This window comes from Myotis nattereri (genome assembly GCF_964212035.1).
Source record: "Myotis nattereri genome assembly, chromosome: 15".
Lineage (NCBI taxonomy): Eukaryota > Metazoa > Chordata > Mammalia > Chiroptera > Vespertilionidae > Myotis > Myotis nattereri.
In genome coordinates this window covers 6,220,533-6,237,028 of record NC_138090.1, presented here as the reverse complement: position 1 = coordinate 6,237,028, position 16,496 = coordinate 6,220,533, and the positions used below count along the sequence as shown (strand labels likewise).

The 16,496-nt window shown below is 51.1% G+C and overlaps 1 protein-coding gene across 2 annotated transcripts in view; it reads right to left on the bottom strand.

Moving 5' to 3' along the window:
* GNAO1 (G protein subunit alpha o1) overlaps window positions 1-14,753 on the bottom strand; it is a 116,067-nt gene extending 101,314 nt beyond the window's left edge. Inside the window, exons 1-2 of one of the 2 annotated variants that reach the window (XM_081106656.1) lie at window positions 13,774-14,753; window positions 13,501-13,543 (exon numbers count right to left, since the gene is read on the bottom strand). In XM_081106656.1, coding sequence (XP_080962782.1) covers window positions 13,501-13,543; window positions 13,774-13,891 — 161 coding nt within the window. In that variant the 5' untranslated portion in view covers window positions 13,892-14,753. The remainder of the gene's footprint in view (window positions 1-13,500; window positions 13,544-13,773) is intronic. The other variant, XM_081106657.1, reaches the window with a different exon arrangement.
* Between the last annotated feature and the right edge of the window lie 1,743 nt (window positions 14,754-16,496).

The window sequence follows — 16,496 nt, the reverse complement described above, 5'->3', positions numbered from 1 at the left end:
AAGTGCCAACACGTGGTTGGCCATTGGTCACTGGTAGTTCACAGAATGAACAAACAGGGGCCAAAGATGTTAGGGAACAGGGAGGTCCACGTGACTGGAACTCTAAAGAAAGGATTCAACGAAGACGCAGACCTCATACTGGACGTGGGGGAAAGGGTGGGAGGAATGGCTATGACTTAGGACCAGGGTCTCCCCACGGACGTTCTATCGGCCCTTCCCCAAAGTCCCCCCCATGGGGCCACAGAGTACCTTGGAGACAAAGCAGGAGCCTCTCCTGCCCTTGCCCTTGCCCTTGGGTGCCCTCAGGTGTGCTGCTCTCCAGCGGCAGGGCCTCCCCAGCTCTTCTGGGCTGGAGCCCCTCCACCGGCCGAGGCTGTCCTGTCGTGTGCTCTGGGCTCACTGCAGCAGCCCTCCCCGTGAAAGAGCAGCACACGATCCTGGTCTCGCAAACCCGGCCCGCATTCCGAGACCGATGCCTACCTTGCATTGCAGGGCTCCACACACTCCGCGGAGAGCACACGTGGATGCAACACGCGCTGGTGTCCACAATTCCCTGAGCTGATGTCCCAGTTTTCTTTCTCAATTAGCACTCGATTTCTGAAAGCTTCATTTTGTTATAATTTATTATCTCCGTTGGAGGTGGCCAAGGGAGAAGGCGGGGAATTCCTTTGCCACGAGAACATCTGTTTGGCGGGTCAGCAAGATTTAAGCGACGACCTGGAGCCTCCTCCAGCTCCCGTTCTCCCGCCCCTCTCCCCAGCCGGAAGTACCTAGGAGTCTACTTGAAGGCAGGTTCCCCTGCTCTCCTCCACAATGGGGGAGCTCCTTCCCGGGGCCCCCCTTCTCCTCTCTACCTGTGTACTCACCCCTGGGGCATTGTACCCACTCACATGACCCTACCACACAGGGCAGCTAAGCCCAAATCTCCTTCCAGCTCTGACCTCTCTTCTAAACACCGGAATGACTTCCTGAGAAAACCACTGAACATTCCGAGCAGAACACGAACGTTACCCTGCAAGGACCTGAGATGGCCCTTGTGCTTTGACTTGCTTCCTTCTTCCTGTTTCCTCTCTCCTGCTCTTATCCTTCCTAACTTGACAACATAACTCCATCGCCCAGGTTCAAGACGGAGAAAACCTCTCTTCTCCATATGTTGAACCGGACACCAGGTCTCAGCTCTTCTTCCTCCAAAAATCTCTCCTCCATCCAACTCCTTATTGACTTGCCTACCAATTTCCTAGTTTAGACCAAAAAAAAAAAAAAATCGCTCTGTTCCTAAGACTCTTCTCCAGTGTCCCTTCTCCAAGTTCCCCCAACATGGCGCCTTACCATCCTGCCATGGACTATGCAGTCCAAGCATATATCCCTTAGCAAAATGCCCAGGGCGCCCTACAATCTAGCTCTAGTCTTCCTGTCCAACCACTTCTCCTCATTCTCCCACAAACCCCCAACTCTTTGGTCACAGAAGGCTGTCCACTACTCCCAGGCGGTGCCCTGCATGTTGGTCTCTGACTTCTCTGCTTTAGCTCATACTGTTTCTTCTTCCTGGAAGGCCTCACCCTTTTCATCAGGATGATCCTGGTTGTCAAGGAGAGAATTCCAGCTGAAATAAGTTTATGTAAAAGAAGAGATTTATTGATTCACATAAGTGCCCAGTCCATAGAGCCACCACCAGAGATCACAACAATATCACCAGAACGTCCTTCTTACTCTCTCTCTCCCCATTCCCTCCCCCTCGTCCATGTATCTCTTGTACTAAGCAAGCTTCCTCCTTGCAGAGAGCAATGGAGATGTGGAAAAACGGCCAGAGACAGTTCTCGGCTTCCATCATTCCAACCCAGCGAGGGTATTATTACTGCAATCCCAGACGAAGAGTTTCTTCTCATAGTAACTATAACATTTCAGAGAAGGACAGTGAATGGCCTGGATTGAGTCCCATCCCATCCCTGGGCCAATCACCGCGACCAGGAGAATAGGATATTGTGAATGGCAAGGCTTGAGTCACGCCCACGTCCATCTTTAAGCGCCAGGAGGCAGTGACGGGCAGCCCCACCAGAACAGCCTAGAAGGTGTGAAGCTGGGCCAGTAAAACAATGTGTGTCCACGAACCTCCCATTCATCACCTCGCTGCCTTGAGGTATCATCCTGAGTGCAACTTAAATCCCATCACGGCCCCTTCTCTGTCCTACGCACTGATGGGTCTCCTCCACATGACTGAACTCTCTGAGGACAGGAACTGGATCCCTCTGTGATCACCATAAAGCCTCACCCAAAGGTGTGACTCCAAAAAATTGTTCACAGTCTGCAATTACTACGTCCAATTATTTGTTGACGGAGTTATTGCCTGATTCCCTTGGGATCTGACCTGCTCACCACCGAATCTCTAAACACCGAGAACGGCGCCTAACACAGGTGCTAGATAAACACTGGGTAAATGAATAAATCAGTAGCTTGAATGGAAGAGATTACCAGGCTTTGGCGTGCCGGCAAGTAAGCACAGCTGCTTTTTAATTCCTCCCAATTCACAGAGAGAAAAATAAAACTTTCTCCCTAAGTTGTCCCTCTCTGGCCTTCATTTTTTCCTGTGTCAGGGAAAACACTACCATCCCACCAGCGCCCAAACCAGGAATCCTGGACTCATTCTTGTCTGCATCCTTGACAACTTGGTGCCTTCTCAATGTCCTTCCAATTTATCATCAAATGTGTTCAATTATTCCACTGCCCAAATATCTCTTAAATTGGACTCCTTTTCCCACCCCTACTGTCACTGCTTTAATTCAGTTCTTAATTTTTTCCCACTTGGATCACAGAAATAACTTTCCATCTGGTCTTCTAACCTCCAGACCTGACGCCCTGGCCCAGTCCATGAAGGAGATCTTTCTAACGTACAAACTGATGCTACTACTCATTTCTTAAAAGCCTCCAATAACATCTAATCGTACTAAGAATAAAACCCAAAGTCCTTAGCACAATAGTTAAGGCCACTCATGATCTGATCTCTGTCTCATCTTTCACCTCTTGACACTCCTTTTACATACTGTTCTCCAAATCAAACCAAATTATTTTACACTCCCGGCATGTTCCTTATGGTGACATATCTTTTTTTTTTTTTTAATGTCTTTTATTGATTTTAGAGAGAGGGGAAGGGAGAAGGATAGAGAGAGAAACATTGAATGAGAGAGAAACATTATCGGCCGCTTCTTGCATGCCTCTTACCGGAGATAAGGCCTATAGCCTGGGCATGTGTCCTAACTGGGAATTGAACCAGTGACCTCTTGGTTCATGGGTTGACACTCAACCATTGAGCCACCCCAGCAGGGCTGGTGATGTCTCCTAGTGCCTTTGCGCATGCTGACCCCTCTGCCTGGAATTCCTTTTTCCCACCTGGCTAACTACCACTCATCTTTAAGACTCAGCCCACGCGTCATTTTCTTTTGGCCAACCTCTAAATTTCCTGCCTAGAGAAGGCGCCTTCTGTTCTCCCACAGCTTCGTGGCATTTCCTGCCCTGAAGTGTAAGCGTCTTTCACATGTAGTTTCCTTGAGGCTGAATTCCTTGAGGGTAGAGACCGACCTTTCTCTCTACCTCCATGACATCATGTATATGTCTAGCACACAGGAGGCACTCAGCAAATGCTTATGGATGGACAGAGGTCACTGATGGATCAACACATGAGTGAATCGTTGCATGGATGGATAGATCTGACTAGCCTGTCTTTCCCGAGCCCTCTCCAAGCCACCTGCTTCCACCAAAGCCAGCACCTTCACGGCAGCTTCTCTCTTTTGCCACCAACAAATGGACCACACCTCTGAGGCAGGAACGGAAATGATTTCAGGAACTGTCCGGAGGATGGTTAGGGAACACCCTGGTATCAGAATCAATGTGATACATGATGATGGCCACCAGCTCTACTTTCAGAAGGAACCCAGCACCAACCAAACACCTTCTCAGCTACCAACCTCAACCAAGGCTAGTGCCGCCCCCATTCCACTTGCTCATGGGCACGGGGTCCCTGCCTGCTCACGCTCCATTGGTGGTGGTCTGGTAAGAACTGTATGGGGTCAGAATGGAAAGGACATAAATTTTGGAGTTAGACGAATCGGGATCTTCATGCATTGCTGTCCCTTACTGTGCTGTGGGGCCCTGAGCAAACCATTGAACTGCTCTCAGCCCCACATCCTCATCTGTAAAAGGGAGCCGATGCCTGCATTTCCTCATAAGCTGGTGTGAAAACACAAGTGAGGATGATGGACTGGATTGAAAATGATGACCATAGCCTAGGATCATCAACGGCGTCCAGCATCCTGATTCCAGCTCATGTCGACGTGAGTTTGCATTCCTGGTGGATCTCATTTCGTTCTCTCTTTCCTTCAACTAACATTTACGAAGTACCTGCTTTGTCCCAAACCTTGGGGTCAGTGCTGTCTTATGAGCAAGAATACGTCTCCATTACTGCTTTAGAGAGCCTGGTAGGGAAGGGCCATCCAGGCTAGCAAGGGAGACAGATGCATAAACACCTAGTTAACTTACAGGGTGGAATAAACATTGGTGCTCTGAGACCTGGAGACAGGTGACCCAGGGTTGATTTTACTGCCTGGGGATTCTACCGTCTGTTGGCTAAGACACAGGCAGAGAAACCAGGGTAAATCCTTGACCATGGAGTCCTATCTATATATATATATTTTTTAGAGGCCCGGTGCACGAAATTTGTGCACTTGGGGGGGGGGGGTCCCCCAGCCCAGCCTGCAAGAGGTCGCAGTCCGGGAGCTCTTGGGGGATGTCCGACTGATAGCTTAGGCCTGCTCCCCGCGGGGACTGGGCCTAAGCCTGCAGTCAGACATCCTTAGTGCTGCTGTGGCCGTGAGCCTGGCTTCTGACTGCGCAGCGCTCCCCCTATGGGAGCGCACTGACCACCGGGGGCAGCTCCTGCCCTGAACGTCTGCCCCCTGGTGGTCAGCGCATGTCATAGCAACCAGTCAGTCCGCCGTTCAGTCGATTTGCATATTAGCCTTTTATTACATACATATATCTCCCCTTTTCTCTTTCATCCATTCTCAGTCGAGAAATCAAGTGAGTAGGGGGACAAGTTCAGTGCACTGACTATTAGCTCGGCAGTATTGTATTTTACTTTCATTTTTTGGTGCTATGAAAAGTACAATGTTTTTCCTCTTCTCCGTAAAGAAAATTAGAACTAAAGATGGCTCAGCAGATAAAAGCTGTGGGCGGTAAATACTCCCACAATCCCCCCTGCATTTCAGGCTTCTAGGCTTCTCTCTGCATCTACCTGTGCCTTAGAGCTAGAAACCCTGCAAGAGGCCCGAGACATTCCAGAGTGCAAGCCCATATCCCAATTGAGAGATGAATTAGGGACTAAATGACCTGCCCACAGTCAAATTAGACAACGAGTCCAAATGAAAACCAGTTCTCCTGATCCTCCCCCTTTACCAGTCTGCAATCTCTCAAGTCCCTGGATCTTAGGCACTTGGACCCTGGCAAGATCCTTCACCTGCAGCCCTCCTGGTGGAAGCCAGGGCTGTCTCCATTTCTGAGCATGCTGGAAGCCACAGACAAACTTCTCCTTCTAACATGTCACTGGGTGTCTCTTCCCAGAAACACCCTGTTGTTTACGAACGGGATACTTTCAGATCCTCCTCTTTGGTTTGAGAGAGCCACGTTTGCATGAAAAGCTTGGTTAGAGGTGGTTTTCTCAAAATGCCTCTCCAGGCTATGACTTTCCTGGCTGACGAAGCTCTGTGGTTGAGGTTGCTCTTGTGCAATTATCTTGGCCTTAAAAGAGCTTTCATAGGTACCCTTACACCTGCAAGATGGAACCATAATCATTGCTTTTATATTTATTTATTTATTATTAATATATATAAATATATTTTAGAAAAGAATGGAGATAGAAACATCAATGATGAAAGAGAATCACTGATAGGCTGCCTCCTGCACATTCCACAATGGGGATGGAGCCCGCAATCTGACCATGTGCCCTGACCGGGAATTGAACCCTGAGCTCCTGGTTCATAGGTTGATGCTGGCTGGGTGGTGCTTTTATATTTAGAACCTTGCACCAGAGACCTCAAAGGCCCTGAAAATGAAGGTAATTCCCAAGTCCGTAGACCACTTAGGATAGGAAAGGAGCTCGGGGTAGACCTGGTGCAACTTTTGAGGAAACAGAGCCCTGAGAGAAGCAGGGGCAGGGCCCCTTGTCTCGACTCCAGGTCCAGTGCTCTTTCTCCCTCTCTGTCCTATCACTCCAGCCTCTTGGGCTGAAGCAGCTGCGCCATCAAAAATGTCACATCACTTATGACAACACAGTGTGTTATATAACTGGTGCTGCAGAGCAGGCAAGGGGAAGAAGCCATGAGCATGATCCATAGCGCCCTGCTACCTGGCTGTCGGGGCAGCTAAGTCCCACATACTGGGGAAGAGAACTCCACATGGGAAGGCAGCACCTGCTGAGCAATGAAAGGAATGAAAACTGGAGCTGACATTGATATGATTTCTGAAAACTGTTCTAAGGGCAATCCATATGTTACATCATTTAATGCTCACAGCAACCCTATTAGGTAGTTATTTTTATTATCAGGCCCATTTTACAGGCAAAGAAACTGAGGCACAAAAAGGTTAAGTATCATGTTTAAGGTCACACATCTAGTTAGCGGTAGAGCCGAGATTTGAAGCCAGGCAGTTTGGTTACAGAGTCCACGATCTTAATCGCGTCTCGAGTTTAGAGAAGCATGCTAATCTGCTTCTCTAAATAAGAAACTACCTAGTTCTTCGAGCCAGTAAATAGGCCATTATTCCTTCCTCTCCTCCCCCTCTCTGCTGGTGGCTGATTGGCTGCATGTTTTCTTTTCTCACCACTATTGTACATAAACGAGAGGCGCAGAATAAAATAAGAATGCGAGGCAAATTGCAAAAAATCCTTAGAATGGAGTTCATCTGAACACCTTCAAGCTTTTTTATGACGATGCCTTCAATAAGAAAGTGGAGTGAAGTGCCCTTCTCATAGCATCTGCTGTTTGAAAATCCATGTAGTGTGTGTGTACACACACACACAGACACACAGACACACATTTACTTTTCTTCTTTCAAAATCAAAAGTTGTTCATTGCTAGGGTCAAATTTGGGCCTAACTCTTTCCAATATGGTTTCCCCCCCGCCGCCCCTAGTCTGAAATCATCTCTTCACCAGGTTGCCTACTGTCTTTCAGCTCAAGATGTGCTCTTGTGATAATGGTCTATCTAGCTTCACAAGAAATGGGACTAAAAACAGCCTGGGAGACAGGGGGCCCAGTGCATCCAGAGGGACTGAGCACATGTCAGAAAAACAGGACCTTATCCTACTGATATTAACTCTCCAGCGTTAACAGAGACAGGGCGCTGAGAGCAGCTGAAAACCCGGGTGATCGTGCCCTCTCTGTAGCAGTCGAGGCACGCTAAGCAGCACGACATAATCTGGGGAATTCCTGTGCTAAGGAAACAAGACGACTCTGATTCTAGGCGCGGTAAATCCAATCTGTCCCCACACAGAGAGAACAGGAATTCTGGATTCCTTTCGAGTCATGGCAATCCCCCATAAAACCTCATCCGTTTCATCTCATCAGCAACACCACGTTCCACGAGCAGACAGGTTCCATTTCAGAACCCAACAGGTAAGCGAGGCTCCAAATTCCATAGCTGATGCCTTAGGACAGTGATGGCGAACCTTTTGAGCTCAGCGTGTCAGCATTTTGAAAAACCCTAACTGAACTCTGGTGCCGTGTCACATATAGAAATTTTTTGATCTTTGCAACCATAGTAAAACAAAGACTTATATTTTTGATATTTATTTTATATACTTAAATGCCATTTAACAAAGAACAATCAACCAAAAAAAAGAGTTCACGTGTCACCTCTGACACGCGTGTCATAGGTTCGCCATCCCTGCCTCAGGAGATCAGGTGGACTGTTGGTTACTCTTCTGGCAGGAAGGTCTGATGGTATTTACAGCTCAGTGAACAGTAAGGAGAGAGAGAGAGCACCATCCATCAGCAAAGGAGAGCTCATCTGCTACTTGATCTGACATTCTGTTCACGCTCACGCTGTCTCCAGAGAGCAAGATGCATCCATTTGAATAAACATGGGGAGGGGAGGCAGCGAGGGGAGCAAAGCAGCCAAGGGAAGGACTGCAGCAATTGCAAGTCCGCAGATCTAGCAGAGTGGCTCTCAGCAGGGGACCCTTGGAGGATGTGCAGGAAACGCCCTTTCCGACAGCTGCACTTTTATGGAGTAATTGCTGCACGTTGCTATTCGCCTCCACTCATGCCTCCCATTTAGTAGGTGCTGAATAGGGGAGGGGTGTGTTGCATGAACACAGGCTTGCCCGGAACCCAAGCCAAACAGGAGACACCCTAATTACAATACCCGGGTGAGCTGGGAGGAGAGAACCACCAGCTTCTGGCTGCAAGTGACATCTTAGGGCTGCCTTCCCTGACAGGGTGGGGTCTGTCCTGGGAATCATACTCCATTGTAAGTATAAGGGCTGGGATGTTGGTATGAGGAAGATGTCTTTATCAGGCAAATCCTTAAATTGCTTTACAATGGCACTGAGCACACATCCAAAGCGCTCCATTTACTGTGTCCATTTATGTCAAGCATAGCATAGCAGCTAGAAGGCCACGCCTCACCGTCACTTTAGAAATCTCTATCTTCCTAAAAACCAACTTAAATGTTCCAGAGACAGACAGCCTGGCCAGGACATCGCAGAAAACCCAACACCTCAAATGAGGGCAAACTGTGGTGCCCATGGCAACGCCACAGTTCATTTTACATTTTCATCAGGTAGAGGGCCAAAGTGTAGTTGTTACTATTTGTTCAGAACGGGAAGTCACTTGAAGTGATACTCAGTTGATTCGATACTTCATAAAATAGAATTCTTTTTTTTAAAAGAAATATTTTTTTATTGATTTCAGAGAGGAAGGGAGAGGGAGAGAGAGATAGAAACATCAATGATGAGAGAGAATCATTGACTGGCTGCCTCCTGCACGCCCCCTACTGGGAACAGAGCCTACAACCAGGGCATGTGCCCTTGACCAGAACTGAACTTGGGACCCTTCAGTTCACAGGTTGATGCTCTATCCACTGATCCAAACCAGCTGGGGCTGAAATAGAATTTTTAAAAGAGATTTCTTTGTAAAGGTTTTGGTAATCAAATAAAATGAACTATTTTAGAATCGTGATTAGCCTGAATAACTAAAAGAGCCCCATTGATCGCAAATATGGTGAGGTTGGCCCTGGCCAGTATAGCTAGATTGGTTGGAGTGTCAGCCCATGTACCAAAGGGTCATGGGTTCGACTTTTGGTCAGGACATATACCCAGGTTTCAGGTTTGATCCCTGGTCGGGGCATGTAAGGGAGGCAATGGATCAATGTTTCTTTCTCTCTCCCTCTCCCTTCCTCTATCTCTCAACTCAATTAAATAAAAATATTAGAGGAAAAAAGATGAGATTTTTTATCATGCGTGAGGCCACATCCTCCAAGTAAGCAAAATTATTTAAAATGCCACACGTAGAAAAGGACATTGATTACTCATGGTATGTGTGAAATTATATTTGCGCTGTCTCAATGATCAGTGTTTACTTCTGAAAACTGTTATAAAAGGCACTCAAATGTTTGGGATTGTCTGACACATAGCTCCCAAAGACGAGTTCACAACCACATACACAAGTTCAATAAAACCCAGAAAGCTGTGTTCAAATGAAAGTTTTAATGAAGTATTAAGAACCAGGCTTTTAAAAGGACAGCCTAATAGTGACACCTCTAAAGTGGATGCAAGTTGCCCATTAAAACATGTATCAAGCAGAATAATCCCCAACGTCAGTCTCCCTGCAAGGTTCCTAGGCTGATGCAGGTGCTGACACGTGTGGTAAGCAGCCTGTGCCAGCCGGTCCTTTATCATACAACTCCAGTTATTACAGGTGTATGTGGAAGCCTATTCCTTCTTCTAATTAGCGTTTTACAACATGGATGACAACATAGGCTGAATGGAATGGCTCCTGGCTCCTCTGGAAATGCTGGTTAAAAAGGATCTGGTGATGTCTGAACACCCATGGTCTTCCCCTCTATCCAACAGGTGAAGCTACTAAGTCGCAGACCCCATTAGGAAGTCACTGAGTTCTCCTAGGACAGTGATGGCGAACCTTTTGAGCTCGGCGTGTCAGCATTTTGAAAAACCCTAACTTAACTCTGGTGCCGTGTCACATATAGAAATCTTTTGATCTTTGCAACCATAGCAAAACAAAGATTTATATTTTTGATATTTATTTTATGTATTTAAATGCCATTTAACAAAGAAAAATCAACCAAAAAAATGAGTTCGCGTGTCACCTCTGACACGCGTTGTCATAGGCTCGCCATCACTGTCCTAGGATGTCACCCACGGAGAGCTCTCTGATTTCATCCGCCCAGGTGCCATAAAACTGCAACCCAGTGAACTCATGTGGATGGCCTGATAGGTGGGTCACAGATGGTATTGCACAGGCAAGTCCGAAATTGCGTTCTGTAAATGCCACCTAGATTTTCAGGCCCAGCCCCACCCACAGTTCAATTCTTCTGACTCAAGTGATGCTCGGCCAAGTGGTGATCAGGAAAAATCATCTCTGCATGGGAGGACTCAAAAGAATTTGTCACTAGGATACAGTGACACCGATCCCACATTTTGTGGTTAATAAAACAAATCCTGCATCCAGCTTGGCACCAGGCCCTGATCTAATTTACTTCAAGCCAAGCGGGAGGGCTTACAGAAAAAGCTGCCATTCATGAAGGCTTCCAGATAGGCCACCAGGGTCCCGTGTAGCAAAATTCACATGGGCCAGAAATCTCTCTGACTGACCTTTTGAGCAAACGTAGCCGATTTCCTGAAGAGAGTTGTATTTTCTTAAAAAAAAAAAAAAAAAAAAAAAAAAAAAGTAATAGTTTTGCCTACAAAATCTCAGTCTTGCTGGAAATTTTTCTCCAAAAAGGTGTCCCGTGAGTGACAAAATGGGGGGAGGGGTGCAGGGAAAAGAAATGCTCGGATGTATGATTTAACCATCTCAAACATCAAAAGCTTAGGGTGGTCCTCTCCCCGCCCCCTCTCCTCCCCTAATGTAACCAAATATGAGACACGTAGGACTTTCCCAGGGAAGTCTACATACAGCCTTCATTTAAGATTTCCTGCCCCAGCACATAATTAGGAATTTTCATTCTAAAATGGCACACCTATTTCCTCAGAGAGCTCTGCTATCTTTGAATAAAAAAGGCTAGGTGCCCTTTGGGGGACTCAGTGTATATTTTTAAACTTCTTATTATACCAACCTAATTTATAGGGCATGTTTAAGAAAACCAGGTAAGGAGTTGATTTGGCAGATGCAAAGTTAATTTGCAGACTCTAGCATACCACCCGCTTTCTTCTCGCTCCTCCCGGAGCTTTCCGAATGCCTTCGGCCCCCTAGGAAGCAGCTCGGCTCTCTCCGCCAGGCCCCCGACTCGGTGCCGAACATCAACGAGTCCCTCCGAGCCCCGCACCCAGCCGGCGCCGAGCCTTGCCGAACACTGCCGAGCTGAGCCCCATCGACTTTTCCGGCCTCGGCTGGGCGCTGTCCACCACTCGCAACGCCTGAAACATCACCTCGCTCCTGCAGCTGGTGGCCCGGGCTTCTACAGGGCTCTGAGCCCGCCACTGCCGATTACAGTCTTCTCAACTTTTAAAATACCCTCCCTGGCGAGACAGGGGTGGCTCTGCTTGCACTGACCGATCCGCGAGGGCTCCGGGCAGATGCAACATGCACCTGGTTGCAAAGAGCAATTCCCCAGGCCCCGCCTCCCCATCCATTTGTGTTGCAAAAGCCCCAGAGAAGCCCCAGGCCAAATTACCCGTGACTCAGAGGGGTGCGGCGAGCCGAGGGGCCCTTTGCACAGAAAGTCCCAGGGGCCTTCCGAACAAAATAAGAACATGTCAAGCAGACGGGGAAAATTGTCTCCAAGTCGCTACTCCCTACCATCATGGCGCCGCCTAGAACCCGCTTGTCATGCCTGTTACACATGCAAGAATTTTTGCATCTTGTTTCTGAAACCGCAAGCACGCTTCGTCTCCCACCCACCTTTCCACGAAAGGGGTTTTTATTTTCCCTTGTTTTCCAAACGGGGTGCAATTACTTCGGCTATTCTGTCAGGTTGAAAAATAATCATTTTTGTTTACTGCACAGCAACCCCTAATTAGGAGCTGGGTGTGCACGAAGGTGTCACAGCAAAGAGACGTGGAATCCTCGCTAAAGGGTCTTAACGAACCCCTCTATCCAGAACTGACAGGTCAACGGAAGCAGCGGGGTCAGGAGACCAGGAGGGCGCACCCCTTCCCTGCAGGCCACCCCCCTCCCCAAGCAACCTGCCCGTGGTTTCAAACTGCCAGGAATGGGGCAAGAAGCAAGCCCGAGAGTGGGAAGGAGGGGCGAGGCTCCTTCCTGAGAAAGTGGGGAAGGGAAGGAATATCCCATTTTGTTTTAATTTTCCACCATCACTCAAATCCACCCCCAGTTAATTAAGGAGGGGAAACTGATAGCTGAGGCAGAAGGGGGCGGTGGCAAGTGGGGCCTGAAGTCCGCATTGTGGGTAGATTACACGGAACATGGCTGATGCAGACTGTAAATAAATACACTGATAAAGGCCATAGCGTGAAGGAAAGCTGCCAGTGTTAGGACAGCAAACGCGGGGAGAGTGGGTGAAGGCGGGGGGCAGCAAGGGGTGGGCATTCAGCCTCGCAGCCCTCCTCCCCTTTCCACCTTGGCCTTAGATCCCAGTGCCAGTCACATCCACTTGGACACGCACCCCTCCCCTACCACACACCCCTTCCCCTATCCCTCATTCTCTTTTCTAGGGGGATAAAGGGGGGGGGGGCGCGCAGAAACCACAGCCTCCCAATTCAGCACCAAATCCATGAACAGCAAACATTTGCTCCTCCACCCCAGCAATCTAGGGCTGGGTCCCCTTCATGTTTAGCCAAGTTCAAAATCACTGCCCCAGGAGAAGAGCTGGGGAGATGGGATTATGGATGTAGAGTGGGGGGTGGGGGTAGAGGGTGGAGGGGGGAGGAGTGAGAAACAGAAGGAAACAGAGACATAGAGACAGAAATGGAGGCAGCGATACACACGAAACACCCCACAAGCAAGAGTAATGATCATAACCATGCCAATAGTGTGATGTCCTGATCAATATGGCGGACACTGTCATTCATACAACTACAAGCTCTCCCTGTCTCCCCCTCCCAAGAAAAAACCACCCACCCAGGCAGTTGGGGCGAGGGACCCAGAACCAAGGGAGGGAGTGGGAGAGGGGAGTCAAATCCAGGTGTGTGTGTGTGTGTGTGTGTGTGTACACGAATCAAAAACCGGGCCTGGAGAGCAATGTGGAGTGAGCAAGGTAATACCAAAGATAAAAAATAATTCTTAATAAAAGTACCAATGCCACAGGGACTTACTTCATCTGCTTCACAATGGTGCTTTTTCCTGATTCTCCAGCCCCTGTTGGGACAGACGGGGGGGGGGGGGGGAACTGGTCAGTGTCAGTTTAGGGGAACGGGGTAGAGGGTGGGGGGCGGGGGGTAAGGCATGCGAGAGGGTGGGCGATCTTGGCACATGGTGATGCCACCTCGGGGACCAGGTGTCCCCGGGCGCGAATGGGGTGCGGGAGCTTGCGGAGGGGAGTGCGGAGCGGCCCGGGTCGGGGGATGGGGTGTCAGCCCAGTCCTTACCCAGCAGGAGTAATTTCACGTCTTTGGCGGCGCTGATGCCATCCTCTTTGAGGTTTTTCTCAATCGCCTTGCTCCGCTCGAGGGCGGCTCTCTCCTCGGCGCTCAGAGTACATCCCATGGCGGCCCCTTCCCTGCCACAGCCCGCACGACTCGGCTGGCACGGCTCCCCGGCTCGGCGCGCCCCCCACCCCCCCAGAGAGCAGAGCCTGGGCTCAAAGGGGGACAAAAAATCTCGCTATCCTCCTCCCTTTGGCTGAAAACAAAAATGTCGGGAAACCAGAGCCCCCCCAAATGACAGCCGCTCACAAGATTCTAGCAGCGGAGACTCGCGGCAGCTGGCGGGGCTCTGGGGGTGTCGAGGCGAGGGTGGCCGGGGTCTGGGGCTCGGGCGCCGAGGCAGGAGGAGCCCGCGGTCCGAGGAGGCGCGGGCTGCAGGCACGGAGGCTGGTGCACAACCCAAAATAAATAAAATAATAGTCGAGGCAGGAGCCGCAGCCGGAGCCGGCGGAGGGTGGGGTGGGGGGCAGGGTGGGTCCTTCTGCCGCTGCTGCCGGAGGAGGAGGCGGCGGCGGCGGCGCGTGGAGGGAGTGAGTTAGGGGGTGCTGCTAGTGCATGTGCATCGCCGATCCTCAGCCGTCGGTGCGTCCGCGGCGCCTTCGCCGACCCCCGCGCGCTGGGCAGGGCTGGGCCGGGGGCCGGCCCGGGGGACAGGTCTCTAGCGGGAGGCGGCGGCGCTGGCTCGCAGCGCTCGCATCGCCCGGAGCCGACCGGAGACCGGAGAGCGCGAGCGAGCCGCGGGCAGCCGGGAGCTCGGAGGGGAGAGAGGGAGCGAGAGAGAGGCTGGGAGGGAGGGGAGGGAAAAAATGCAGGGAGGGCCGGCGAGCGCGCGCGCCACAGCCCGGGCGGGGGAGGGGGCGAGCGCCGCGCGCGGTGCGCCAGCGGCTCTGCGCACCCCGCACGCCCGTCCGCCCGCTGACGTCAGCAGAGCCGCGCGCCGGCCCCGGGGACCGGGAGGGGCGGGGGCGGGTGGGGTGGGGGGGGAGGCGCGCGCCCGGGCCCGCGTCAGCCGGCGGGAGCGCGCGCGCGGCGCGTCCTTCCCCCCCCCGCCCCCCGCGCTCCCCGCACCCCCACCGCTTCCCGCGGGGCTCGCGGCTCCCCGGGTGGGCGCGTGCGGGCCCGGGCGGGGGCGGGGCCTGGGCCGGGCGCGCGCCGCGTCCCCTCCCCGCCCCGCGCTCGGGTGGCGCCGGCCTCGGTGTCAATGGGAGCGCGGGGCTGGGCCGCCTCCGCGGCCGGCAGGTGGGCCTCCCGGCCCGCGCCCCGCGCCGCCTCTCTCCCTCTCCGGCTTCCTCTCCATCTTGGCTCCGGCGGCTCGCCTTCGCGGTTGCTCCGGGGCCGCCGAGGCCGGGTGACCTCAGCCAACGTGAGGAGACTGTGGGTCGGAGGCAGCCTGCGTGCCTGATAGTGCGCCTTGGAGGCGCGGGGGCAGAGGCGCAGTTCCCGCTTCCTGCGCCCCGCAAACATTGCTGGAGCACGTAGTGTGGCGGTGCGGAGAGAAGCACACAGTAGGCGGAGACAAAGCCAGGCCTGTCCTCTGGCCCCGGCCTCCCGACCCCCGAGGTGTCCGTGCTGGGGGCAGCCCCGCCCTGGGGAGCTTGGGGAGGGAAGCGCCAGGTTGGCCAGGGAGCGAGCTGCGAGCTGCTAGCGGCTAGCAGGTGCTCCCTCCCTGACGCAGAGCTGGAGCGCTCTTGCTCGTCCCAGACGCTTTAGCTTGGTGGAGGTCTTTGCCCTGCCCCTTCCCCAAACACAAATTCATAAGGTGAATTTTGAATAGATTTTCTACCCCTGCCTCGTCTTTAAAAAAAAAAAAAATCCCCATCTATTTTCTTTTTGCAAATAAAAGACCCAGAAAGGCGGGTCAGTTACTCAGTGTCCTGAGGAAACACGTACACATTTGCCAAACATCAGCCATGTTCTGGGTGGTCTCTTTGAGATTTTGAAGAAGCTAGTTCTCACTGCACCAAAAAATCAGTTCCACCAGACAGCCCCAGGGGACCTCCCAGCGCGAGGGGCCAAATGGAAAGGTTGCCTGGGGACAGGAGAGGCAAGCGGCCAGGGGAAAACGTGTGTTCTAATAGCTGGGCATTTCTATGACTCTGAAAGCAAACTTGTTTGTTTCATTTCAACAATAGAACACACACACACCCCTGTTTTGGAAATGTTACCCAGCATAAAAATACATTTGCAATGGGGGGAGGGGGGTGGGGGGGGTGGAGTTCAGGCCCACCCAGAAGAAAACATTTTTTTCCCCCTGAATTTTTAAATTTGTTATTTCCCAGTGTGGGTTTGCCGCATTCTACACAAATAGCTATGTCAAAAGTGGTGTGTAATGCAATTTGAATATCTAAATTGGAGCCACATTCTACTTTTCTAGGAATTTGACAAAGGGCTCAGAAAGAGTTGTTTTAGAAAGTAAATAACTTCTTCCCCATCTCTCCCCCCACCCCCCACCCCCTACCTGCAGGCCAGTTTTCTTTTGTGTGTATGCTTAGCGGGGAGTTTAGGGGATAAATCTGGTTTGCTTAAAATTAGGGTGTCACTGGAAGCCAGTTTCCAGATCAAAAACAAAGCTAAGGTACCCAACATCCAATAGGATTTATTTCCTCCTAAGTTTGCTAGGATGGTTATGCAGATCTATCAGATAACAGGGAAAAAATTCAGCAACC